A 27,024-nucleotide genomic window follows, 5' to 3' on the forward strand; every position below is an offset into this window, starting at 1 on the left:
TCAACTCAGGTCTTCTGGAGGAGCAACAAGAGCTCTCACCCACTCTCTAGCCATCTCTCTAGCCCTGTTTTGCTAATTTTCAAACCAATTTCACAACTATTATATCTCCCATACTTTGTACATTTGGATGATTGAAAAGATGTAGTATCTCAGAAGGGATATTCAGGCAGTTAAGATTAGATGATTTAATATTTTCTCAGTTGTTATAATACTTCCTTGCATGTAGTAAGTGCCATGTATGTGTTTTTAAAACAATTCCGGCTGGCACATGCATCATATTATGATTGCTAGAATCTCCATGAGCCTTGGAAAGAAAACCAATCTTTTATTTTTGTCTAATGGAGCTGAAGCAGATGATCTGGAAAAAAAAATCAAACCTTGGTAAACAGAAAACCAACACAACCAAGGAATTTAATAAATAAGGGGGGCTGAAGATATGGTTCAGAGGTTAAGGGTGATTGCTGCTGTTGTTGGGGACTTGAGTTCCAATTCCAGTACCCATGTTTAGCAGCACACAATGGTCTTCAACTGCGGCTCCAGGCAATCCAACGACCTCTCTGACCGCCATGGGAATGCACGCATGCACGCACACGCACATACTCACACAGACTTTCACATAAGTTTTTTTTTTAAAGACTGTGGATCACAAAGGTCAGAGTACAAATTTGGAGTGAAATAACGTGAAAATCGCTTTTACTTGACTATTAGTCCAAACTACTTAAAACTGAAGCTTCAGTCTCCAAACTATTGGCTCTTTTCGAAATAGGGCGCCAGGGTTCCCGGACCAATGCCACGCAGGAAGATTTTGGGCCCCCCTAGATACGCCCCTCCCCTTTGAAGGCAGTTTGCGGAGAGAGGCTACTACGCCTGCGCGTTGGCCGCAGGCCCATTGGAGCAGCTGTAAGGCGCATGCGCAATGCCCAATGAGCGACAAGATGCGGAAGAGCTGGCCCCTCGGAGGCTCCCATTTCTGAAGCGTGGGAGGCAAAAAGAGGCGGCAGGTTATAGAAATCAATTTGAGCTCCAGAGGGTCCCACGGGTCATTAGAGCCAATAAGAGAGAGAAGCAGAGCCTCGGTGGCGCAGAGGGCCGATCCCTCTTCTAATTCCTGAAGGCGGGCAGAGACCAGGGGGTGAAAAGCGCCATCCCTGCGCTGAGGGGCCCCGGGGACCGGGGCCCAGAGCATGGCGGACTGGACAGAGACCCCGAGCATGTGGAGGTGGAGCAGCCGAGGCCGCCTGGCCAGCTGTCAAGTCCTCGTTGCTAGCGCTGCAAAGGCAGCGACTATAAATGTAGCCGAGCCGCGCTTGCGGTCCTAGGCGGGAAAAATGACAGCATGAGTTCTGCTGCTACCTAGTTTCCTCCTCTTTCTTTTTTTTTCTGTGCTTTCCTCTCCACATTCCCCTTCCTCTTCCTTTTCCATCCCTGTGCCCCTTTACCCTGGCCCTTGTCCTCCTTTCCCACTTTTATCCTCTTCCATTATGCCCTGCATTTCCAGTTATCCTTTATCAACCCCTGTGCCTCTTTTTCCTTCTCCCACCTTTGTCTCTCCTCCCTCCTCTTTTTCATCCTGTCACCCTCGCAACACCAGCTCTACATCCTCCTCCGCCCGCCCCCCACATCCTTCCTCATCTGCATCCTCCTCTCCTACTTTTCTCCGCCCTCGCGCCCAAGCCTCCGCCCATTAGCCCCCGCCCCCAGCTGCCAGTCCCCAGCAGCTCAGTCCTGCAGTGAGTCCATAGCAAAGCACCAGGAGCTGAGAGCACTGCCGGCTGTGCTGGCTAGCAAGTCTCCGAATGGCTCAGGAGAAAATGGAGCTGGATTTTGAGGCTGACACATCTGAGGGGGGCACCCTGAGACGGTCCAACAGTGCTCCCCTGATCCATGTGCTCAGGTGAGCTGGATTGGGGAGGACGGAGTGTGGGGTTCAGAGGTTTGTCCCTGGGCAAGAAGTCTTCCTTCCCGAAAGTGCTAGTTCGAGTTCATCTTGACTCCAAACTGAAGAGTCGAGGTCTTATTTTCTTCATAGTGACTTGGTTCCCTGGATGGAGGGAAAGTTTGACCTCACACTCTGGCCATGTCTGAGAAAGGGGCCCTCCCTGTACCTGGGGGCTGTGTTGTGCAGTTCTAAAAGAGAGCGCATGTAGAAACCTTCTGGGTCTGCTGACAGGTTGCTTGCTCTGGCTTATTTCCATCAGGGCAAGTCAAGCTGAATCCCCTGAATTAGGCTTGTAACTTGATGCCTGTCTCTAAGAGGTGCTGTTTCTAAGCTGAGTTTAGGAACCCTGGCATTAACAGAGGTTTGCTTTAAGAAATCACAGTTTATCTAATAACTTGGGATTACATGGTGTGGTCATATCCTATTAAGTGATTTGGATTTGTTACAGTGTTTATAGTTTTTGAAGCTGACTGAAATGCATTGCAATGGATCAAAAGAAAAAAGAGAGGGAGAAGGTTTATAGCTTAAGTCAGTAAAACACAGGTTTGAGAAAATAATGGGAACAATCACTCCTTTAATTTTACTGACAGGATGTTGTCTTTTCGTGTGAACAAACACCAAGGAGTTTAAAGTAAAAGCTTGAGATTGTGAAGGCTAGTTGGCTTACCTAAAGGAAACTCTCAATTCCCCTTTGTAAGTAGACAATTCATTTGAGGTAAATTTTGAGGCCCCACAGAGAGGACATTACTTCAGGACAGAACAGAGGATGGAAGTAATATTAGCCCCAAACCTTTCTTCAAGCACAGTTGAAGACTTCATAATGCTTTGCCTTCAATTGAACTGATTATAACATCTGTATTTAACAGAGAGGCAAGCACTTTCTTTCTAGATTTAAGTACAATTTTGAAACTGGGGGAATGATGAAGTGATAGTTACATTTCTAATGTTATCCTTGGCATTATCAAGGGATTCTGGGATATACAAGGGGAAACTGTGTCCTTTGTCTCATTGCTACCCCACCTTCCCTCTCCTTGTCTTGTGAAAGTCTGGTAAGCAAGCAATTGCTAAGGCCTTGGGCTGTCCCACTGACCTGCATTTAGACAATTGAGGAAAAGCCCACTGTTTTGTGAACCACAATTTAAGTAATTACTTGGAAGATAGCATGATGTGACAGACAAGAGGAGAAGAGACCAGGCCTGGTCTCAATTGTCACCAACTAGCTGTGCTAATGGGTGAGTTATTTAACCTTTTCATGTCTGTTTTCTCTTTTTAAAATGAGAATAGCTGAAATGGGTATTGCCAATGATCTCTTAGAGCCCAGCACAGCTCAATTTTGAAAATTCTTGAATTCTTATCATGGGCAGAACAGACTGCTAGACACTTAGTGATATTATACGAAGATGAATAAAGCGCCTCTCCCGAGTAACTTAATATGCATTTACACTTATTTTCAATTTCTTTCCTTTTATCCCCTTTCTACTTTTGTTGTTATGCTGGGATTCCCTTTTTTTAATAGAAGGTGAGCTCAGAATGTAGCCGTTTGGTAGTGCTTGTCTGCTTAGCATGTGTAAAGCCATGGCTTCATCCACAGGAACATACAGACATGTGTATCGTACTGGTGGCATAGCTCGAGGTAGAGCTTTAGATGGGGATATATAAGGTTCTTGATTCCATCTCTAGTCCTGAAGACAAAATTAAAAAGAATGTTTACCCGACTGTGATGGTGTACACCTGAGCCCAGGAGTTCAAAAACAAGCCCGGATGACACATCTTTGAAAAGCCAGGAGCCGTCTTATGAAGCTTACCATCTCCCAGTTTCTCTGAGTTCAAAATGGGCAATGGTTGCATTACGTTTGTAGAATAAGAATAAAGAGAAATTTGTGCTATGCTTTCATGGACGTAAGGCTCTTAGGGTAGGTGTGGAGTGAGAGAAAGGATTTTCACAGATGATAGTAAGAAGGACAGCATGTGAGGTCAGAGGGAAACATGAATAGAAAGAAAAAATGCAAACCTCTTCAGTTCCATCTATTCACTTGGACATCGGGAGTCCGAGGTAGAACAGTATTTCCAGTGCTTAGGGCAGACATGTTGGTCAGACTTCAGTCTTAAGAACTCCCCAGCTCTTCTCAGTTGGTAGGCCATGTGGAGCAATAAGTAATCCTCATGGTTCTCTGGGGTAAAGAGACGAGCTGTTCACATCTAACAGGAACTGGTTTGGGGGTGTAGTTCTGACCTGAAGCAGCTGGAATGAACCAGTCTAGAGCTCCGCCCTATACCTCTCAGAGCTGTCCCCCAACCACTGAGGAGATAAGTATCTAGCAAAAACTGAATCTGCAGCATACCAGCCTGGCTCGGCCAAGTGGAAGGTAAGGAGTTCCTCGTCGGTAGGAAATGAGGAGCCATTGAAGATTCCATTGTTAAATACAGACTAGAGGGTGTTGAGTTCAGTTGAACGATAGCTTCCTTTAGAAGATGCTAATCCTTTTATTTTATATTTTTCCTTTGCAGTGACCTTTCCCAGGTTTTTGAGCCATATCCACGTAGACCTGGGAGGAACAGTGCGACAGTTATGAGCCATCATAGCTTGGTAAGTGTCAAAGTAAGTATGTGGGGTGATTTACACTGGAAAATACTCTCAAATATAGCTCTTTCTGGGAAATTATGTGCTGGGTACAATTGTTTTTTTTTAAAAAAGACTTAATTTACACATCTTGCTTACTAGTTTTGCCAGGGCCATTCAGCTTTTGGTACAGAGAGAGAGAGCGGGGAGGAGAGGGAGAGGGTTTAAAATTGCTTTCATTGCTCTAGGGCTTTGTATTTGTAAAAAAAATTATTCATTGTTATTTATTTCTACTTGCGTCACAGTTGTGAGGTAAATCAGGAGTAACCTCCAAATATAGCTGAGCACAGTGGTCTTTATTTGTCCTAGGATGTAAAAAAAAAAAAAATCAAATTGTGGCTGAATGTTTCTGACACACATCTGTCAGATAACACTGGTTGTCTAAAATAAAGACCCCTGTAAAATATGTGTTTATATTCCCAGAAGAGTGGGTGAGTGTGTATTTTCTCTGTAGCCAGAGCTGTTGGGAGTCACTGGATTAGATAGCTGCACTGGGGAAATTATGAAGAGGTTTTTATATAGTAGCACTTCACATGCAGAGCTCACTCAGCCGGCAGCTTTAGACATCTGAGAAGTAAGCACACAGACCTCTAAATGGCTGAACTAGATTTCCATAGTCTGTGCACAAAGGTTCATCCATTTATTTATAGGACAGCCTCTCTGACCTCTGAATCATCTAAAATTTATACACAATTATAATAAGCTTCCAACTCAGTGGTGTGTTAGAGGCAGCAAATCAGAAGGGGTTCATTTGGGTTAAAGGTCTGCTAATACTTGCTAGCAAGAGAGGAGAGGGAGAAACAGAAAGCAGAAAGGATTTTTTTCCCTCCTCACAATAAGTTTGTGGTTTGGCACAAGGGCTGGGAGCCTGTTGATAGTCCCAAGGGTGTCACCAGTATAGAAGCATATGGTCATGTTCTTTGTTTTTTTTTTGTTTGTTTTTTTTTTTTTTCCGGAGCTGGGGACCGAACCAAGGGCCTTACGCTTGCTAGGCAAGCGCTCTACCACTGAGCTAAATCCCCAACATATGGTCATGTTCTTAAGGATCTCTGGTCATTAACCTTTTCTTAATTTCTACTAACATCTACACTTCGATGGTATTTTACATGTTACAAAGTACTTTCACTCATTTAGTTCATGTAACAGTCTCCATGAAGCAGAGGAGAGACAAGGCAAAAGGTATTTTTTTCCCCAATTAGAAGCTGTAGCAACTGACTCAAATGACATAAGTGACTTGCTTAGGCTCACACAGTAGTACGCAGCAGAGCTGGCCCTGGAATAAAGATCTTCCAGTGCCATTCTGATTGCTGTAACCTGTTTGAGAAAGGGAACACTATTACACATTTTGGGAAGATTTCCACTGAACTGGCTAAAAATACTAAAAGGGGATGTTAGCTATCTAAAGGTTTGATTTGCTTCACCTACTTCCCTGACGATACTTGAAAATATAAGTACTTATTTTTGTTGGATATATGAAAAATGTTCTTATGTATTTATACAGCTGTGCTCACAATGAAAAAAAAAAAGCATAGCAAAACCAGGAAAAAGCAATTTGCCTCTCTCCACTTCACTTAGCTCTTTTCTAAGAGGTGAAGATGCTTATCCGCTCTGGGTAGGCTCATCTGTCATCACTTCCCATCCTTTGCTCGGGTGCCTCATTTTCTAAAGGGCCCTGGTAATTCACTGGTCCTTATGCTACCCATCAACCTCGTCCTCCTCCTTTCTAGCATTTCTGCTTCTTTGAAACCTAGTTTAATCCTTCTATCTCCTTTGTACACGTTCCTGCACCATCATGATATTAATGACACTCTATACTAATATTACAGCATACCGTATAAATCTTAATGTGCTCACCCGTGTCCCATAGTAACAAGCAAAGAGTAAAATGCTGGCAAATGAAATGGAAGAGCTGAGATGCTAAAAAGACAAGCAGAGGCAGGACCTCCAGAATTTGCCAATCAATTAGCTATATATGAACCATCGAACATTTATACCCAGTTATAGTAAGCTTCCTCTCAGTGCTCTGTTAGAGGCAGCAAATCAGAAGGGATACATTTGGGTTAAAAGTCTGCCAATACTTGCTAGCAGTTGATTTGGAGTCCAAATCACATTCCTTCAAAATAATCATAGTCCTGTCACAAAATGTAAGATATAATTCAAACCGATGGATTTTACAGGATTGTAGCAGTCATAATGTAAATAATTACTATTTTCCATAAGAAACACAAATGAATGTGTAATGGTATAAAACCAAATAAGACAATTATTCTGCTTAAGCAGCCTTACACTCTTACAACTTTTTTAAAATAACAATTCTAGGAGAAGGAGGACTCCAGCTGACTGAAATTCTGTTCCACTGTGACCAGGGAGGGAGTGGTATTGCCTTGAGTACACGGAGAGAAGCTGAAAGGATGGGTAGTTTAACTCTCTCAGGGGCTAAGTTCCCAGTGCCTCTGCACTGTTCTCCAAATCTGTTGTTGTTTAGTCTCTGCCAGCTTCCTGCTTTACCATTGTTCACTTCCAGCCAAAGACACTTCTGATTTCACAGATAAAACAGACACCTTTTAGTTTTTTAAAATTATTTCGTAGTGTGTGTGTGTGAGCCTGCATGAATATATGTACACAGAGTGCACTCATGGGGGCCAAAAAGGGTGTTGGATCCTCTGGAATTGGAGTTACAGGCAGTCATGAGGTGTCATGTGGGTAATTGAAGCCAGGTCCTGTGCCAGAGCGGAGGCTCGTCACTGCTGAGCTGCTTCTCCTGCGTAACACCTGTCTTTTATAATACTACTTTTCTTGTCCTTAAAACACCTTTGTGTTCACATATGAAGCTTCTCCCTGATAGTACAGTTTGGGGTTTGGTTGGTTTGCTTTGGTTTGGTTTTGATGCTCCTGCCACTCTGCAGAGCTGTTGTCGCCTGTCTTAAACCCTCAGTTTCCTCCTTGCCAAATCTTTGGCTCCCACCTTCTCCTCACACATATTATATGAGACAGTGGCTTTCTTTCACATAAATCTGTCTCTCCTTTCCCTTCTCTGATCTTTGTCAAAGAATAATCTAGCCTTGACTGTATCTAGCTCCTTGTCTTCTAATTTCTAGTTGGTAATCTTGCTGCTTCTCCACAACTCCATTAAGGGCTGTCCTTGAAAATGTCACTAATGCCCACTTAAGTGTCAGTGTCAGGGGGCTCATTCTTATCCCACTTGAGCTCTTTGCTTTCTTTAACACCGTTAGCCAGCATCTCCCTAAAGCTATTAGAAAAAAATTCAGCTCTTAAATTATTCTTGTTTCTGGTTCTAAATATAGTTCTGTTCCTATCTCTCTGTTTCTGAGCCATTTTGTAGACTTGTCTAATATTGAGAAGTTGTATATTTTATCAATGTTGCATTGAAATTCTGACTTCCTCTACATTTTGGCTCTGCAGATGATTTCACTACCTTTTGGCAATCTTTAGTTCTCAAACTGACACACATATGTGTGCTTTCTCACCTCAGACTATCATCAGCCTGTTAGAGCAACCCTGTTTTGTGTCCTTACCTGGTAGTTTATAATTTTTCAATGAACTCATTAAAAGTTCAGTGGTAAGCTTGTGTTGCTTTCATAATGCAAAAAATAACAACAAAAAAATAACCTGTCACCACCAACAAAACATTACAAAAGATTTTACTTGTAAAATTTTTCTTGTTTCAAAACTAGGAGAGAAAAATACAAAAGGGGTGAGTAATGGGAGTATATCTTTTAAGGTAAAATCATGTCTCAGTGGATAATTTTACTTGAATTAGCTGTTGCTTAAAAAGCCCATTGTTATACCACTTGCTACATTATAATTGTTTTTTAAGTTGTAATAGCATAAAGCTTTTTAAGCAGAATAATTGTCTTGTTTGATTTTATACTCTTACAAGTTCATTTGCGTTTCTTAGGAGAAAATACTAATTATTTACATTACAACTGTTACAATCTTGTAAGATCCACTGGCTTGAATTATATCTTACATTCTGTGACAAGATGGTGATTATTTTGAAGGAACATAATTTGGCTTCCAAATCATTTCAGATTTGTGATGTTAAACCGGGGACTTGAGGCCATTGCTAGAGCCCTTGCCTGGCATTTAAAAAGCCCTGGGCTTATTTATCCCCAGCCCTCCACACCCCAGATATTCAAGAGGTGGAGACTAGAGAATCAGAAGTGTAAGATCACCCCCAGCTAAACAGTGAGTTCAAAGCCAGCCTGGGCTACATGGATGGAACCCTGTCTAGAAGAGAAGAAATGATGGTGTAAGCAAAAGCTGCAGTTATTTTGAAGGTTAACCTTGCCTTTTCCATTGAACATAGAGCAGCGTGCATGCAGGGCAAACTTTCCTAAAGCTGCTCTCTCTTTAACTATTATGACTCACAGTGATAGCATTAGAACTCAAAACCTTAGATATGATTTATAGCATGGAAGCAAAATGTCCTTCTTGCCATTTTAAAGTATTTTGGAGAACATTAATCATATAGAAACTATTACATTGGGTCTGTTAGCCTATCTTTACTCATTAGTGCATCAGTAATAAAAATTGATAGCATTGGCACTGTTTTCTTTCCCATTTCACATAGCTTCTTATTTTACATTAGTAGAATAATGAATACTTCCAAGGTGCAGACTTGTTTCCCTTAGATTTACACAGCTTTCCAGTCATTTGGGAAAAGTGCTAAAGTCAGTGCCTGTCTAGCGACAGATGGTGCCTTGAGGTTGGACACCTGGTGTACTTTCTAAAGACTGCATGCATTGCCTCTAGTGTATTAATGTTTAGGGGTTCGAAGAGCTAAGTTTCTAAGAATATGAAGAATTATGTAGGAAGAGGTTGCACACTATGGTAACTGATGCTTTGTGTTATAGAAGTAGTAAATGTTTACATTTCCTTCCCAGTTGCTGCCACCATTACCTAATCCTCTTCTTAGTATCAGACTGCATCAAATCTGAAGGGTCATTTTAACTTACTAGCTCAGTCTTAAATTGAAGGCTAAAATCTCACAAATCATCAAAGATGCAGCTCCAGTTAGCTCTAAACACTCCAAATCCTGTCCCAGCGCGGCCGCGGATCTAAGGATGGTAGTTTTGATCCTGGGATTATTTCAGGTCTATTGGAATGATACACCCATGGGCGAATGGTATGATTTAGCACATATGCTTATCCTTCTAGGAAGAAGGCCTGGATTTGATGAACAGAGAAACTGCAAATTAAAGGTTAGTGGTTAGAAAGGTGGGGCCTAGCCCCTAATGTGGCTTGTTTGTAAGCTCCAGTTCGTTTATTTTTTATGTTTAACTTTTTTTTTTTTTTAGGGAACCACAAGGAGGAATGCAGATAAGCCACTCATGGGACGAAAGCTTAAGCCTGGTAAAGTGTCCCGCTGTGGGCCTGTGTTGTCATTTTCCAGAAAGCTTTGTGTTGTTCACCTGACTTGCTCGATTCTTTCTTAGACTGATGTTCCTCCTGCTTCCTGAGTGATTCTTGGTTTTGATCTCTGCTTAATCGGCAGAATGTTTGACTGCGTCCATTTGTACTCTTCAGAATCTAGGCATGCTACTGGAGTGGTTCCTCAGATCTGTGATATGCTGAACGAGGCTAATGCTTTATGTTTACAGAGCGATAGTGATTTTGACAAGTCAGAGAAATTATATTCTCCAAAGAGAATTGACTTCACTCCAGTTTCTCCAGCGCCTTCCCCAACCAGAGGATTTGGAAAGGTACGGTTGTTGACAAGATATTAACTGTCTTCTTCACAGCAAGCTGTTTATTCTAATACACATATACAATTCAACTCACTTCAAGTCTCCACAGACTTGAAGAAGCAATGAAAAACTGTGTCAGTAAATTGAAAAAATGTCATATGTGTGAAGCACTTGCATAGCTATGCTGCTTCTGTCATATTTCAAAAGAACCTTTTGAAAAACAACAGAACAAAAGCAAAGCCCCTTTGGAGAACAGAAGTGCTGTGGCTGTAGTAACAGTGCGTGTACTTTCTCTAACAGTGCACGTCGCCATCCTTGCAAATGTTTGTGGGCAGCAGTGAGGTGCCACCAAGTTCTGTTCCTAATCCAAGACATTTTTCAAGGTATGTGAATTTGAATGTTAAATGCGAAGACTAGAAAGATGGCTCAGTGGGTAAAGCACTTGTTCTGCCAACACGAGGATCTGAAATTAGACTGTAGAGCCCATAGGAAAGGCCACTCACACTTGTAGCCCCAGCAGTTAGAGGGGTTGAATCTGGATGATAGCTCAGGTTGCTGGATGCTTAGCCTAGCTACAGATTTAGTGAGAGACCTTATCTCCTAGAAATAAGGTGGAGAGTGAGGAACATTTTCCTCTGACCTGCAATAGCTTTACCACACAAGTATGTGAACTTGAACATGCGCAAGCTCCCTCCAATTAATTTCATTATGGAATTTTTCAGATAGACATCAAAATTGTTAGAACTTCATAATGAACAAAAATTTCACCACTTATATTGAGGCATTAACATTTTACAAGAGTCTGTGCTTGAGACTTAATGCTGATTGATGAATTGATTGTGATACTGAGGCTTGAAGCAAGAATATTGATCAGAAAATGCACATACACATAAACACACACACTCATCCACACACTTACATACTAGCACCCATTTTAAAGATAAAAGATTATAAATCAAAATGCAAATAAATTTTTAATAAGACACTTTTTTGAGCAATTGTGTGTATTTTGTCTTACAGAATTTTTTAAATGGCTTTAAAATGCCATGTCTTTTCGTATCGCCACTTGCCAATTCAAATCGCCCCACAATAAAAGCACTTTGTATTTCCGTCTCTGACTGTCCATGTTACTTATGTGAGCTATGATGCTGTTTGCTTTTCATCTTGGAAGCACTTCATATCATCCTGTTTGTTTATTTGTCAAAGCAGGAGGAGTCAGAGCCCAGTCAGGTGCATTAGGCCCAGCGTTCTTGGTCCTCTTAAGAGAAAAGGTATGTGGTAACTGTGGTTGATGTATTATATATATTATGTACTTTAAAACTACTACAAGAGAAGATCCTAAATGTGCTTCCCACCCACCGGGTAAAAGGTAAAGTAGGTGTGGTAATAGAGGTATTTGTATATGCACCAGATCCTGACACTGCACACCTTACTAAGTCTGTATACATTTACCTTAGCAATATTGGGGGGGGAGGATCTATCACGCTTCTGCCATTGAATTGAGCCAAGCTTGTATTAGAAACTAGAATTCTAGTCTGAAATGAATTCACAGAATTACTTTTTTTCCCAAAGAAATGTTAAATATTTTCAACATGCTCTATGGGTTCTAAGTTATATAAATTAACCATTTTATGCTGTCTATATTTTTATAATTCACATAGGAATCAGATTCTTATATTCAATATATAATATATATTCCAATAAAATATATGATATATATATTTATCAATATATTCCAAAAATAATTGCTTTTCGGTGATCTGAATCCAAGAGATGCACAATTAGACTTGTGTGCAGAAATCTACCCTGGCATAGCAAATAGATCTGTAGACATGGAATTCGCTCAGGTGGGATTCACTTCCCCATCAGCAAAGTACGCGTCAGCAAAATAAAGTTTCCAACTAGTCACGTCTCTTAAGTTTTTTACGTATGTCGGTGCTGTGTCGATAGCTTATTTTGAACCACAAAGCACTAAAGTTTTCTCAGTCAGCAGTAGTGTTAGATGGTTATGTAAGGCCCTTGATAGCATCTGTTTCTTTAAACATGGCTGAGATATTTGATACTGGTTTAGTCATTATTCCTGGCAATTTGACTGTATGATTAGAAGTGCCAGGCACTATTTTATTTTGCTTTTTGTTATTAGTGGTTTGCTTTGGTTTGGTTTTGATACATAATCTTAATGTCACTCTGGCTGGCAATGAACATACTTAATAACCAAGACTGGCCTCGAAACTCTTGGTCATTTTGCTTCTACCTCCAAACTGTGATTCTAGGTAGGTGCTAATCACATCCATCTAGTTTTCTTTTTCTTTTTTGGATCAGCACAATGGGTTTCTTTATGTGTTTTACAGAAACTTAGTAACATGGATCCTCCCCTCCTGACCTCACCCCTTTCTTCCCCTCTCCTAGTGCTTTGCTTATTTGTATCTTTGATCTTCCTTTTTCCTCTCCACTGAAGACCTCCTTTTCTTCTTAGACCTATTCTAGTCTCATATTCTATACCCACATCCACACTCACACATAAATACACATGTGGAGCTGAGAGATGGCTCAGCAGTTAAGAGCACGAGTGCCTTTCCAGAGGTCCCGAGTTCAAATCCCAGCAACCACGTGGTGGCCCACAACCATCTGTGCTGGGGTCCAATGCCCTCTTCTGGTGTGTGTCTGAGGACAGCTACACTGTACTCGCATACATAAAATAAATAAATAAATCTTTTTTAAAAAAATAAATGTACACGTATAAAGATTGAATCTGGGATCTCCAGGTCTCACATACCCACAGTTACATATTTTTTACTATTTTACTATTAATTAATTACTATTTTTACTATTAGTTATTTATATAATTTTAAACGTTTTTTAAAAGTTTTATGTGGAAGTGTTTTGCCTGCATACATGTGCATCACATGCATGAAGTGCCTGTGGAGAATGGAGAGGGTATTGGATCCTCTGGGATTGGAGTTTGAACAGATGGCTGCCAGCTACCACTGGGTACTGGGGACCGAACCCTGGTCCTTTGCTACTGCTGCAAATAATCTTAACCACAGAGCATCTCTCTGGCCCCCATCTACCTAATTTTTTAAAGGTGTCCCAAACATACATTGGAGAAAAAAAGCAGCCTCTTTAGCACATGGTACTGGGAAAACTGGACATCTATATACAGAAGAATGAAACTAGATCCATATCTTTCATCCTGCACAAAAAAGCAATACAAAATAAATCACAGACTGTAATATAAAACCTGAAATACTGGAATTGCTAGAGGAAAACTCTTAAAGCTACAAGTATAAGCAGATGACATTTTAAAGAAGATTTTTAACAATTGCCTTAAGGAAAAAAAAGTAATTCTGGGTCTGAACAGATGGTTCAGTGGTTAAGGAAGCACACTGCTTTTGCAAAGGGCCTGAGTTCTGTATCCAGCACCCATGTTAGGTGGATCACAGCCACTTGTAACCTCAGATCCAGGGGGGATCTGATACCACTGGCCTCCAAAGCCTCCTCCGCTCATGCACGCACCAACAAGAATGCAGACAACATGCACAGTTAAAAATAATCAAAATAAATCTTTAATGTTTTAAAAAAGCAGTTCAGCTTAGTGTGGAGATTTATGCCTGGAATCCTGCACTTGGAAGACTAAGACAATAGGATTGCTAGGGCTTGGGCTATCCTGGGCATTGTGAGTTCCAGACCAATCTGGACACAGTGAAACTGTGTCAAGAAACCAAACAGGGGGAAGGGCAGGCTAAAGAGATGGCTCAGTGGCTGGGATAACTACTGCCCTTGAAAGACCTGGATTCAGTTTAGTTCCAGAGGATCTGATACTTTCCCTTGTACCTTGTACTCTCTGCAGGCCCCAGGCACACTTTTAGTGCACATGCAGATTTGGAGGTTAAACACTCACACATATAAAACTCAACAAATCTGCTTTACAAATCCTCAAAAATAAGCAATTCAGATCACCTTCAGGAGCAATAAAGTAATTCTAGGAATGTGGCTTTGGTGAAGTATTTCTAGTCCTAGCACACACCACACATTCAGAAGTATTGTATTTAAGACAACTTAGAATTATGGCACCATACAACTGTGTAATCATAGCATGTGGGTAGTGGAGACAGGAGGACTAAGAGTTCAAGATTATTCCTCTTCTTCCTAGTGATTTATTCAAGGTCATCACAGCCTCATGAGGTTCAGTCTCAAAAAATCAAATAGGACTGAGGGCATAGTATAATTGGTAGCGGATACAGCATTATGAAAACTGGAGTTTCCTCTCTATTGTGGCATAAGCAGCTCGTTGGTGCATGCCCGTAATGACAGCACTTGGTGGGTAGAAGCAGGGGATCAGGAAGCCGAGGTCATTCTCTGCTAACTGGGAAGTTCAAAACCAGCCTAGGATGGATACATGAAAACATGTTTATGAAAGAAAGAGGGTTGGGAAGACACAAAGGCCCAGGGGCAGGGTATAGGGAGGATATACCCAGCATGTTGTTGCATATATTTGGAAGTCAGAGGCAAGAGGACCACTCTGTAGTGGAGTAAACTGCCCATATTCCAGTAGACAGCCTCAAACTCATACATATATAAAAATACCAACTAGACTTAATAGGTTATAAAAAATAAGGAAGATATGAAATTGGAATGGGGGCATGGGTAAAAGACTTAAGGAGAGTAGGAGAGAGGAGTTCGGGGTAAATATGATCATTTTAATTTTATACATACATGAAAGTCTCAAAAAATATTAAAGATGATGTGCTTTGGAAAGTACATCCTGATAGTGACAATAATTGTATTTAGCGAATAAAAGTTCCTTTATTTAATCTTGCAAGCAATTATTTATAACCTTAGGAATATTCTCAGGAGTATTAGGTGAAAGTACACTTTAAGCTAAATCTATTGTTGTTATTATTAAAGTCAAATCTGTCCAGAAAGTTAATGGAATGAGTGTTTGTTTAGTAGCTATTCCAGTATTTACCAGTAGGTGGAGGGATTCTTTGCTGGAGCTTAAGACCCTGTATTTTCAAAGCTGCATATTGAAGCACTGAACAAAGCAAGTGAAGAAACATAGCTTTTATGAACTTTAATAATTTTCACAGTAGCTCCAGAAGAAAAATAATATGATTTCATTCATAATAGGGGAAAATAAAGGCTACATGTGTTCTTGTTGGATCTTTTTCTGTCATAAGTAGTTCATATAGTTTTCAGTCCGGCTCCATGGTTCTGCTGAAGTGTAGACAGATTTGATAATTTTCGCTTGCTTCTTTGCTTCTTTGGAGACAGGGTTTTACTCTGTAGTGCATGCTACAGTGACTTCCTGGGTAGCCCAGTTGCTCTCAAACTTGGTGTTATATTCCTACCTCTACCTCCCAAATGCTGGATTGCACACATATTCACATTTATCTTAAATTGTATTTTCTATTCTCTTTTTAAGCTCATATAAACAGCATCAAATTTTTAAAATGTTCACATTTGAAATAAAAACAGCGTGGGGCAGGGAGAATTGGCAAACAGCACTCAGTAGTTAGCAGCCAAGTGTTAGGTGCTCTTACTGTGGATGCTGCGCTTTGTGGTTACTGGTTCTGTGAAAACCTCTGGGATTGAGTAAACCAGCATAGTTGCAAATGTGTGATCCGAATTACTGCCATTGCCTTCTCAAAGCTGTACTTTCAACTCTATTTCTATGTTTTAGTATATCTTCCAACTCAACATTCCATTTTCTACCTATCAGAAAATACACTTTGTTGCTATCTCAAGAAATGTTAAGATATTAAAGGATATAAAATAAATCTTCTTTGCTAGTCATAAAATATTCGCTGTACATTTTAACTGTTTGGGAATTCATACTTTATTTCTACCATTGGTTAGTTTTTATTTAAGTTGTCTGATAAAATCATTGTTTTCTTTTATTAAAGTGTGTGCATAAAACATGCTGTGCAGAATGCATAAAAAGTTATTAATATTTGGCCAAAGTATCTAGAAGTATATTTCTTTTATGTTAAAGCACATGGAAAAGTCACTGTTGGGGGGGTATGGTTTGAGAGGTGATTTTATATGGAGCAAGCTGACCTGGAAGTAGCCATGTAGCCCAGGTTTGAACTCTCGATCTTTCTGCCTTAGTGTCTGGAACTCTAGGCACCTGGCAGTCACGGGAGCTTTTTACATAATATCTAAAAGTAGTCTCATTTGACTAAGCAAATATTGCTGTCAGTTAGCACCAGTCCTGTGTGTGTAAAATTGTTTGTTTTGTTGTAGGGGAAATGGAGATAGAAAGCCAGCCTAAGAGACCGTTCCAAGGAGCCACCAACATGCTGTCTACAGATGCTACACAATTGTCTGATTTCAGTTCATGGTAAAAATGAAATTAAAAACAAACCTATTAGGGTATGACTCACATTTAAAAAGAACCACATTGAAAGAATATTGAGATAATGTAAAATATAATCCATGCTCACATAGGGGGAGTCTCCACGGAGGTGTAAGTGATTTTTGAATGACCAGGTCCTCTGAAAGTCCCAAGTACTACTTTGGAAGTGTATGTATCCTTTTTTTTCCACCTTTAATTTTGTTCCTAGCTTCTGTTAGGTGAGCCTTTCTCAACGATGGGGTGGTGTGGTATATAGTATTATCAACCAACTGGTCTGAGAAAGAATCTCTGGGTTCCTGTGGAGAAAATGTACTGATCATCACTGCTTTCCTTGCATTTCATGCTCCATGCTGTTGACTTATAAGAGATGGCTACATCTTCACTACATGTATCAGTTGACCTTTGGATCACTGTGACAGAGCCCTTGGTGTAAACAGTGGAGGAAAGATTTATTTCAGCTCATGGTTTTCGAGGTTTCAGTCTGATGTCGTCGGACTCGCTTGATTGTGAGGCTGTGGTGACACAGGTCATCATGAGTAGGAACATCTGGCAGGGGCCACTGCCCTCATAAAAGCCAGGAAGGAAGAGATGAGGGACAGGGTATTACTTTCATGTTCATGCCCCCAGTAGATTCCCTGCTCCAAATAGGTTCCCCCTCCTAAAGTTTCTGCCACCCAAAATAGTGCCAGTGCCCAAGCAATCAAGCATTCAACACATGAGCTGGTTCGGGACATTTCATATCAAAACATTGTGCCTGTGGTATTTGCTAAGTAACGTGATCTAATGTGGTAACATCTTTTTAGGAAATTTATAGTAGTCAATCAGAATGCTCATTAAGATTGCAGTTTCTCTTTACATTGCAAAACATAGTCTTACTTTATAACCCAGGCTCGCCTCAAGCTCACTGTAATCAAGGCTGGTCCAGAACTTATAGCCCTCCTGCTTTAGCCTCCTGAGTACTGGGACCATGGGCATGTCCCATCAACCCCAGCTTAAATGTGAGGTTTGTTAGTAACAGTTACTTATTCTTATGGTTCAGGTCACATGACTAAATAGTCTTCTTCTAGTTTAGGTCTGTAATGTAAGGGTTTTCGGTGTTTTATGAGAGAATTGACTTCTTTTCCTATTCTTGAAGTTGAGCAATTGGAAGCCGACAGACATCTGGGAGGAAGGCATAGTAGCAGTTCCTAGGTAATGTTTTGTAATCTTTCAGGATATCCTAGTTACCTTGCTGAGTATCCATATTCTATATACAATTGTGTAACACCTTTTAGGACTTTCTGTTCCCTGGGTTTTAAAGATGAGAATCCTTTTTTAAAAACTCATGGGAGCACTCACTTTAAAAATAGAATGGTACTCTCCAAATGGAAAAGGTATAAAAGCCACTCACTCATCTAAGGGCTGACAATTCCTTCTTCCTAAATTGCACGTGTATTATTTTATTTAAGATAACTTGTACTTGTAGGTGAGCAAGTCCTAGCTCATTACCGTTAAAGAGACTTGCTGACTGGTACTGTTGGAATGCCTTCTAGATCATTCCTATTTGTATCTTCCACCGTCTCCATGTGTCCTTGGTAGCTCAGTGTGCTAATTTTGGTGCAGAGTGTCTTCTCAGATATGGAGAGCTTGCAAAGAGCAATTCCTGAAACTGCTCAGGAGGACTAGTGGATGAAACTGTATACCTGACCTGCTGCAGACTGCATGCGGCTGTTATGGTAAAGTGCAAGCATAGGCACATGACTATAAAGAGATTTGCAGATCCACTTGTTTATCAAGTGATCCAATGAGGGAAAAGTTCACAGCATTCTGCCAAGCAGAAAACAAAGATAATGAGGAGCGAGTGTAACTCAGTGGGAGAATGCGTGTTTCGCTTCTATAAGGCTCTGCATTCTCTCTCCAGCATGGCAAAATAATGCATGGTGAGATTTATATATATTTATTTTTCTATGTCTTTTTTTTTACATTGCCACAAAACAGCAAAAGAAGTTCATGCAAATTAGAAAGCAAGGCTAGGGAGCTGGTTGTGGTAGCACAGGCCTGTAATCCTAGCACAGTGCAGGCTGAGGCATGCTGCCATGTTGGAGGCCAGCCTAAGCTACTTAGTGAAACAGGATAGCCTCAGCTATATAGTAAGTCTGTATCATATGAAAGAAAAACAGGAATGCATAGCCCAATAATAGAACACTTCTCTAGCATGCTTGCAGCCCTGAGTTTGATCCACAACAATACCAAAATTCAAACCAAAATGAAACAAGAAAGAAAAGGGAAAGTCACAGTATTTATTTGCGGTTCTCACTCCTTGTGCGGCCACTCATGTTCTAAGCAGCCTTAGCTGGCTATGGCAGTGCTGTTGTTGTAAACCATGAGTAAACCTGTAGTAGCTGTGCAAGTCCTGGAGACATGGACATTAATGTTAAATGAAACTTAAAGTGAATGAGTGGCATCAGCTACATGGTGAGTTCCAGACCAGCCTCGAACATGATTGCCTCATTTCAAAAACAAAACAAAAGCAAAACAGAAAAAAGTATCACCTCAAAGATATCTGCCTAATTCATGAAAATTTATAGACTGTGGAAGCCTGGCTCAGCACTGACTAATACAGAAACTTACTTTTCACAGTTCACAAAAAGTAAGTTGTCAGGTGCTAGCCATGTCTAGTGGCGCATGTCTATAGCCCTGGATACTCAGGAAACTAAGTTGAAAGGATCTTAGAGCCTAGCAGTTTCAGCCAGGGGTTACATGGAGACTCCCTCCCCCAAACAAAACCAATGACTAGAAAGATGGCTCAGTGGGTCAGAACACTTGCTGTGAAAGCATGACACCCAATGGCTTCCTCTGTGCACACACATGCATACATCACACACACACACACACACACACACACACACACACACACACACACACACACACACACACACACACGCGCGCGCGCATGCATCTGTGACACCTACATAAAAGCCAGGCATGGCCACACACAACTATAACTTCAGTGCTTGGGGGAGAGGAAGAAGCAGATGCATCACTGGTGCTTACTGATTAGCCAGCATAGCCAAGAAACTGGGAACTCCAGGGATAAGGCACAGTGATAAAGCAGACCACCCTGCATCCAGCATTCTCTGGCCTCTGGTCTCTACACGAGCAGTGATAGACATGAATATTCATGTGCACACACATGAATGCACTACACATACAAATACATACACAAGCCTTGCAAAAGCACTTAATTAGCTTTCAAGGAATGTTTTTAGTTAAATTCGTGGAGTCTCAAATCATCTTAAAGCTTAAAATTGTGTTAAGATCTGTGGGGCACCTTAAATACTAAGGATGCTGACGTTTATGTCTACAGTGAGGAGATTTTGTGGGAGTTACTCTTAATATTGAATCTGGATTCTGCATTGTCAGAAACATCTGTCTCTTAATGCAGTTCAATTGGTCAAAATCGGATATCCATATTCTTAGAAAAAGGTCCAGAGATAAGAACCACCTGTGTCCTTATTTCTGCTGCTAAATGTGGCAGTATACTTGATAAGTAAGGACTCATTCTTCTACTATCTTTTAGAGAGTATCTCAAAATCTGATAACTAGCAGATATGATCTCATCTTTTTAAACTTTTCTTTATTCCCTGTCCCATACCACAAAGAGAAGGAAAAGATATATTTTACAGTCTTTAAAGTTTATGTGCTACTTAATAATCTTTAAAATCTGACATCTTTGAAGTATAAATTAAATTAGAACTTTGGATGTAAACCCATTTAGGCTTTGTGTCCATTTGGGAACAATTTTTAGCTCATTTCCCCCCCTAAAAGTACAAAATCCCAAAGTCACTGTCAACAAAGTGCAGGGAACATTGCTACTACAAAGCTAGCATTATACCTTTTTACATTTAGTATTTGTGAACATCAAGAGTTTGAGCATAATTCAGAATATGCCTTGTATGGGACTTTGTTTTATTTTGTTTTTCATAATAAGATTCCCCATTTGTTCCTTATTGAACTGGGAATAAGACTGTATGTGTCTGTAGAACTGCAGAGCAAACTAAGGCATTTTCAGGCTACCCGGCCTGTGGTAAAGATTAAGTGGTACCCTGTTTTGCCTATAAGAGGAAAAAAATCTTAAGTTTTGTGCCCTGTGCATCAGTGTTTAATGTGATGGTTAATTTTAACATTCTGAGTTATGCCCATAGTTTGAGTTTTCTCATTACATAGCTCAGGCTGGTCTGAAAATTAGTGTGTGCCCAGTCTAGTCTTGAACTTCAATTTCCCTGCCCTGGCCTCCTCCGGTTCTGTGCCTACAGGCATGAGCTCTCACACTCTATATCATTATTATTTTTTTAATTTTTTGGAGTAGAATTTTACTCTTTATCCAAGCTAGCCTTAAACTCACTATGTAGCCAAGGATGATGACCTTGAGCTCCTGGTGGTCCTACCTATGCCTCTGAAATGCTGGGATTGCAGACATGTGTCACCATGACTAGATGGTTTTCTACATTTATTTATTTATCATTTATTTTTTATGTGGGGGCATGTAAATGTGGAGATCAGGAGTTGTTCTGTCCTTTGAACTCAGGTCCTCAAGTTTGGCAGCAAGTGCCTCTACCCACTGAACCATCTCACCACACCCATCCTGGCTGGAATGAATTAGTTCACTTTCAATTCAGAGAGTCCTATGTCTAGTCTGAATTATCTTTCCTTTCCTATGATTGATTAGCTTTGGGCCCCTAGTGAAAGTAAGGTTCATTGCCATTAGCAGTCTCATCAGAGGTGGTGGAAGAAAATAAAACCTCAAATTGGCCAGGCTCTGTTGCTTTTAGAAGCTATGGTATAAGATGTGGTGGCGAGCCATACAATTTATCTTCACATAGTTGCACAAGCCCTGCTCTACATGGACCTAAGTAATGACCTGAGGTGGGTGATATGCCTGCAGCCTCAGCTTCTATGACCATATATTGTTCTGCCAGGTTAACTAGAACAGAAGCCCAGTCTTAGTTCAGTAGCAACATCTACTTTAATCTTTACTATGTTTTGAAGCTAAATTATCGTGGAGACAAAGTGTAGCTATGCCACTTTTCCAACAGTGAGAAAAAGTAGACACTTTCAGGTGTAGAGGTGAAGAAGACATTTTCAAATGTTCAGGGTTTTTTTTTTTCTAGTTTTTTTTTTTTTCGTAAAGTAATCAACAATATTAAGAAAAACCATTTCACTGCATAGTCTTATTTTGTTTTGGAATGAATACAGGAGTCACCTAAGCTACCAGGTCTTGGTACATAAAATCTTCTAATCCTAGGCTTGTTGTCATCCTGCTGTGTGCAATAAGGAATTCTTTCTCTATCTTCAGATTAACTGGTGGCCAAATTTTAATCTAAGTCTTTTTCTTCCTGCCAAATGGCATAGAGCATGCCCTTGTGCTGCTTGGCCAATATGTGCCTTAGGAAAGTCAATTCATTTTAATATTAGTCTAGGCAGAAAGCTGCAGGGGAAAATCCACATATGTTCCAAAGGCAAATAGAAAGGTCCTTTTGATTTTCCAGTGTCTTGGATTATCTGTGTGACTTTTTTCATTTGTTGAATAATTCATATTTTTGGACCATTTGGCCATGTAGTTTAGCAAATATCAGTGCCAACTTAGTTTTCCAGACTTCTTCCTTAAAAGTGGTATTATTAATGATGCATTTGACAGCTATGCACGTAGTGTAGGAGCAATGTGAAGTAGACTATTTCCATTTTTTAATTTTAGTCTTCCAAAACCTATTTGTAATCTGTCTCCACCTAAAAACAACCCCCAGGCAACAGAAAGAGATGGCAGAGGGGACTGTGCTATAGCTCCACTGATAACATGCTCGCCCAGCATGTATGAGGGCCTAGGCCCCATGCTTAGCACTGCAGGTAAAATCATGAAAGAAAGAGATGACATCCACAAAGCATGAGTAGAAAGACAGGAGAGAAAGGTCGTCTTTCAGAAGGACAGTGTAGGCCAGAGACTTACAAGTGTACTGTAAGCTTCTTTACAATGGAAAGAAATCAACTTGGAAACTTACACAAATAATATCAAAGACGTAACATTTCAATCCCCCCATTAGAACAAAATGGGCTTTGGCCAAGGAGTTAGTGGCAGACTAGAACCCATATTGCCTTGAGTCATAATTCCTTCTCTGATTCTATGTTTTTCTTCCATTTCAAAAAATAAAAAAGTCTGTGTAAACTTAAACTGCCGGACTACTCCTTCAGTTTGGCTCGCACTATGTTCTCTTGACTCTATCCTGCCTCTGTACTTGCCTGCTTTTAATTCCAGAACTATCCTTGCTTCTTCCTAACCCTTCCCGACTTAATGCCTACTCACCTTTCACATGAGAACACAGATCTCACCTTGGAGAATCCTTTCACTGTTACTCCACATTAGATCAGATCAGATTCTTATACTCCCTGAATCTTTTTTTCTGTGTATTACTCATGTCACAAAGTGTAATTATTTTCATATGAACTTGAATACTTAAATCTCTGTCTCCTCTACTATCCTGTAAATCTACCTAACTTCTACACTTGGCGGGCACTTAGTAAATATTAGAATAAGTGAGTGAGTAAATTCAAGGCAAATGCAGAGCATAGAGCTCTGGGAATCGAAGCAAGAAAGGCAGCTCGATGTCAGGCAAAGGCTTTCATTTCCATGAAAAGTATAAAGAAACCAGGTTTTTAAGGTGGGACAAGGTTGATTTGTGGGAACAGTGAGCCTCTGGGCTGGGTGGGAAGCATATTCCTGGGATGGCTTATGGAGGCCCTTGGTGTCCGCATCAGTTTCAGAGAGAAGAGGAGACCAGAGGCCAGTTGTTCAGATTAAAGGGATGTGATGGGGACTGTGAGAAGAGAGCATTTCAGAAGCTTAGCTGGAGAGGAACTGAGAGGTGGAAGAAAAGGAGGCTTTTATGGAGAGCAGGAGGATCTTTGGGTCTGAAAGGAAACAGGAGAACAGATTCATAAAATGAGAACAGCAAAGGCATGTAGTTACAGGGGGAAATCATTCAAAATATGTGCCTTGAAGCCTCTTGGGTGTGGGCAAGCAAAATGGTCAGTTTGGGGGCAGTTGAAAGACTTTCCTCAACAAATAGCAGTGCTATGTCTGAAGGCACACTCAGCAAGTTTGAGAACAGATAGCTTAGTAACTATTAAGAACAGCAGTTTTTCTTGCTCTAGGGCTCTTGAAAGGTAAGAAGATAAATATGAAGAGAAAATGGTTTAGACAGAAGTCAGGACCCCTTTCATAATAAACATGGCACGTCCAGAGGAACACTTATCATATGTCAGTCAGGTGCCTACAGAAGGAAAATCAAATAATACAGGATGGCGCAGCACGTCTCACTTTGGGTTTCTGTGGCTTTATGAATTTCACAGCTCTCTCAACATAGTGCAGTATGCATTTCAACACTGTGGCCTTTATGCTTCTTCTTAGTTACCAATGCTGTACTGATGTGTGTGTCCTTGAAATCATGTCATTGCATGTTATGTTGACCCTGATACATGCATTCGCTTATAATTCTTTTTGCTTTGTCCTCAGTTCAGATATTTTGGATGGCAGTAGTATCAGCAGTGGCTTGTCCTCAGACTCACTGGCTACAGGCAGCGCTCCCGCAGAGTCTCCAGTAGCATGCTCCAATCCATGCTCTTCGTTCATCTTGATGGATGATCTCTCCACCAAAGTGATTCACCCATTTCTGATTGAGTGTTTTAACTGTTTCCCACATAAAACATTCAGTGAGGAATCTGAACTTTGATCCACAGTGGGGATTAAAGTTTGGCAGATTGCAATCATTCCGATGATGCGCCTATTTCTGGGCATCTCTCCTCTAAAGTTCAATTTTGCAAGCAGTCACCTTACTAACATCTGTTTGGGCTGACCTCATTTTGCCTTTGATGACTAAAACTCAAATACACGTTTTTGATTGCTTGGATGACTTTTTTCCCTAGTGCCTCAAAGAGCACCTACTTTCAAACATTTAAGGGGAACACTAATGCATATTTTCTATAATTGTTCATTTCCCTCACAGTGGCAAAACAGAGTTGATCAGAAATTCTCTTGCTTGAGAGATTGATAAAAATTCTGTTGACTACATACTTTCCCATCTCTTTATTTCATGGTAATATTCAAATTGTTTTTTTGATTGCTATCAAATTTTCATTTCTTCTGCATCAGCTTTAAAGGACATTGTTTTGTTTCCCTTGCCTGTTTGAGCTGCTTCCTTGCCATTTCTCACCCTGGGGAAGAAACCCATAGTCGCTTCCATCACCACCCATATTGCTTCTTTGCTATTGGAATGTATGCAGTGGAGACTGATTGTAGAGTGGAGAATGTGACTAGACTCACAGTATGCCTGCATTAGTCACCCCAGGTTCTTAGGACATTGCTACCACAGTTGTTATTTCTCTCCCCAAACCTGGTGCCTTAAGGAATATGTAAAATATTGTTGATATTTCTAGGTGGTGTTATCAAGGAGAAGAAATTCCTGCCTTGACCAGATGTGTGGAGCATCTACAAATGAACGAATAGTTATTTACACAAAGCACTGTACAAAAGCAAGCGTCCATGAAGCTGTCAGTGTCTTGGGTAGTATTATGAGGCCTTAGGTGCCTTGGGGTACGTTGCCGTCATGTAGGGGACATGTGTCGTAGGGTCTTGTGGAAATGGAAGCTTTCTGTATGTGACTGCTATTCTGTTTGCTTTGTTCCCGATTCCTTATTGTCCTTGCGTTTGTTCTGTCATGTGGTGACCTGGTGTTCTGATTTTGTATTGTGCTAGAGTCAGAACCCTCTTCTTGTCCTCGTTGCCCTATAGAGGTCAGTTCGATATCTCTAAGGAAGCTTTGAGGAGCTGAAAAGGTCAGTGTGCTCCTGTGCCCTCTGCTTCCAGAAGTTTTGTTGAGCTCTAAGCAGTGTATATGCAGTGTGACGAACATATACTCTGTCATTTTTACAAGAGAAAACTCTGACTAAAATATTTAAGAAATCCAAGTGTGATCTATTGTGGCATTATTTATTATGTATTACACTAGAAATAGTGTAACAGTGTAATAGTACAATGTTTATGTTGTTAGATTTCTTTTAATGTTCAACCTGGTGGGTGGACTATTTGTTTAATTTACCCATTAGAATCGTGATATTAAGTGAATGTAAGAAACAAACAGAAAATGTTAAACCTAAGTCTTTTGAAGTCTAAAATCGTTGGAGGTGGTTTGATGGTATTTACAGACTAGAAATTAGTGTGCTTGAAGCAAAACCTCTATTCTAATTATCACAGAACATCACTTAACTTGCTGCAGTTCCATTATAGAATCGGGTTTGTTCTTATGTTTACATTGTAATCACTGTCATAACAGCTATTACTGGCTTGAGTTCCCATGTTACTTTAGCCTGTGAAAAGCTCAGAATCCTCCAAACCTAACATAAACGTGCTGTTATAAGAATCACTCACTTGTGTGCTATTTTAAAGAACCGTCTCTTTGATAGCACTGGTGTATCCACTCTGTTAATGAACCATATTGAAAGACTTTTGCCTTCATAATGATAAGAGATGAGTTTTTCTTTCAGGAGATTTGTCTGCCTTCACTCTTCTTCTGTTTTATTTGACTTAAAGGGACACTTTGCAGTTCAAATTTAGAGTCCAAATTTAGGCCTGTTAAGAAATAATCGTTGAAATGTGATGCTATCTGAAGGTGTGTTTAAAATTCGATGGTAAAAGCAGGAGATTGAAATCGTCCCAATGGTGTGGTGAGGTGAAAGAGGCAGGAGGATTCAGTTTACTGTTTTAGACCAACTCCTTTACTAATGATTCTGAGTGTTTTAAATTCATTCTTTGCCATAAGCGTATCCAGTTCATTCTGATCACTCTGCTCCCTACCCTCCCTCATCTCTCTCCTACTCATCAGTCACCACTTCTTTCTACAGATTCCTTTGCCACACTCTTGTTTTTTCCTTTGTGAACTAACCTTTTGTTATTGTTGTCTTCTATTGTTTAAATGGACTAGAAAGCTAAATTTGTGCAGGGATTGTTTGGAAACAAATAAAAATGGTAATATGCTAATCCACAGAGCAGCTTTGTTGACAGTACCCCTTTATTTTTATATAAAGTCTAATATTTGAAATGTAGTTATTGTTACAAAGTAAAATTCTTTCTTCCTATTCTCATATTATATCATATATTTTAAGGTTCTATTTGAAAACTACTACAAAAATGAAACCATAATAAAATCCTATAGATACTGGTTTTGCTTGAATGACTTATAAATCACTGTTTTATGATAACTGCTTTTGGGATAATAGAAAGTTTTGTGAAATGTTGACCTAGTGTATATCCTGAGATTGTGAATTTAATAAAGTATATATACGTGTATAAAAAGATGGAATCATACAA

The 27,024-nt window shown here is 40.2% G+C and overlaps 1 protein-coding gene across 1 annotated transcript; it reads left to right on the plus strand.

Moving 5' to 3' along the window:
* Window positions 1–934: 934 nt before the first annotated feature.
* Window positions 935–27,024, plus strand: Fam122b (family with sequence similarity 122B). The gene is given in 9 exon segments (XM_032890152.1): window positions 935–1,894; window positions 4,448–4,538; window positions 9,741–9,784; window positions 9,881–9,935; window positions 10,184–10,285; window positions 10,571–10,653; window positions 11,480–11,541; window positions 16,517–16,613; window positions 25,095–27,024. Coding segments are annotated over 9 exon segments (702 nt in total). The 5' UTR covers window positions 935–1,796; the 3' UTR covers window positions 25,165–27,024.

The sequence above is a fragment of the Rattus rattus genome, chromosome X (genome assembly GCF_011064425.1).
Source record: "Rattus rattus isolate New Zealand chromosome X, Rrattus_CSIRO_v1, whole genome shotgun sequence".
NCBI lineage: Eukaryota > Metazoa > Chordata > Mammalia > Rodentia > Muridae > Rattus > Rattus rattus.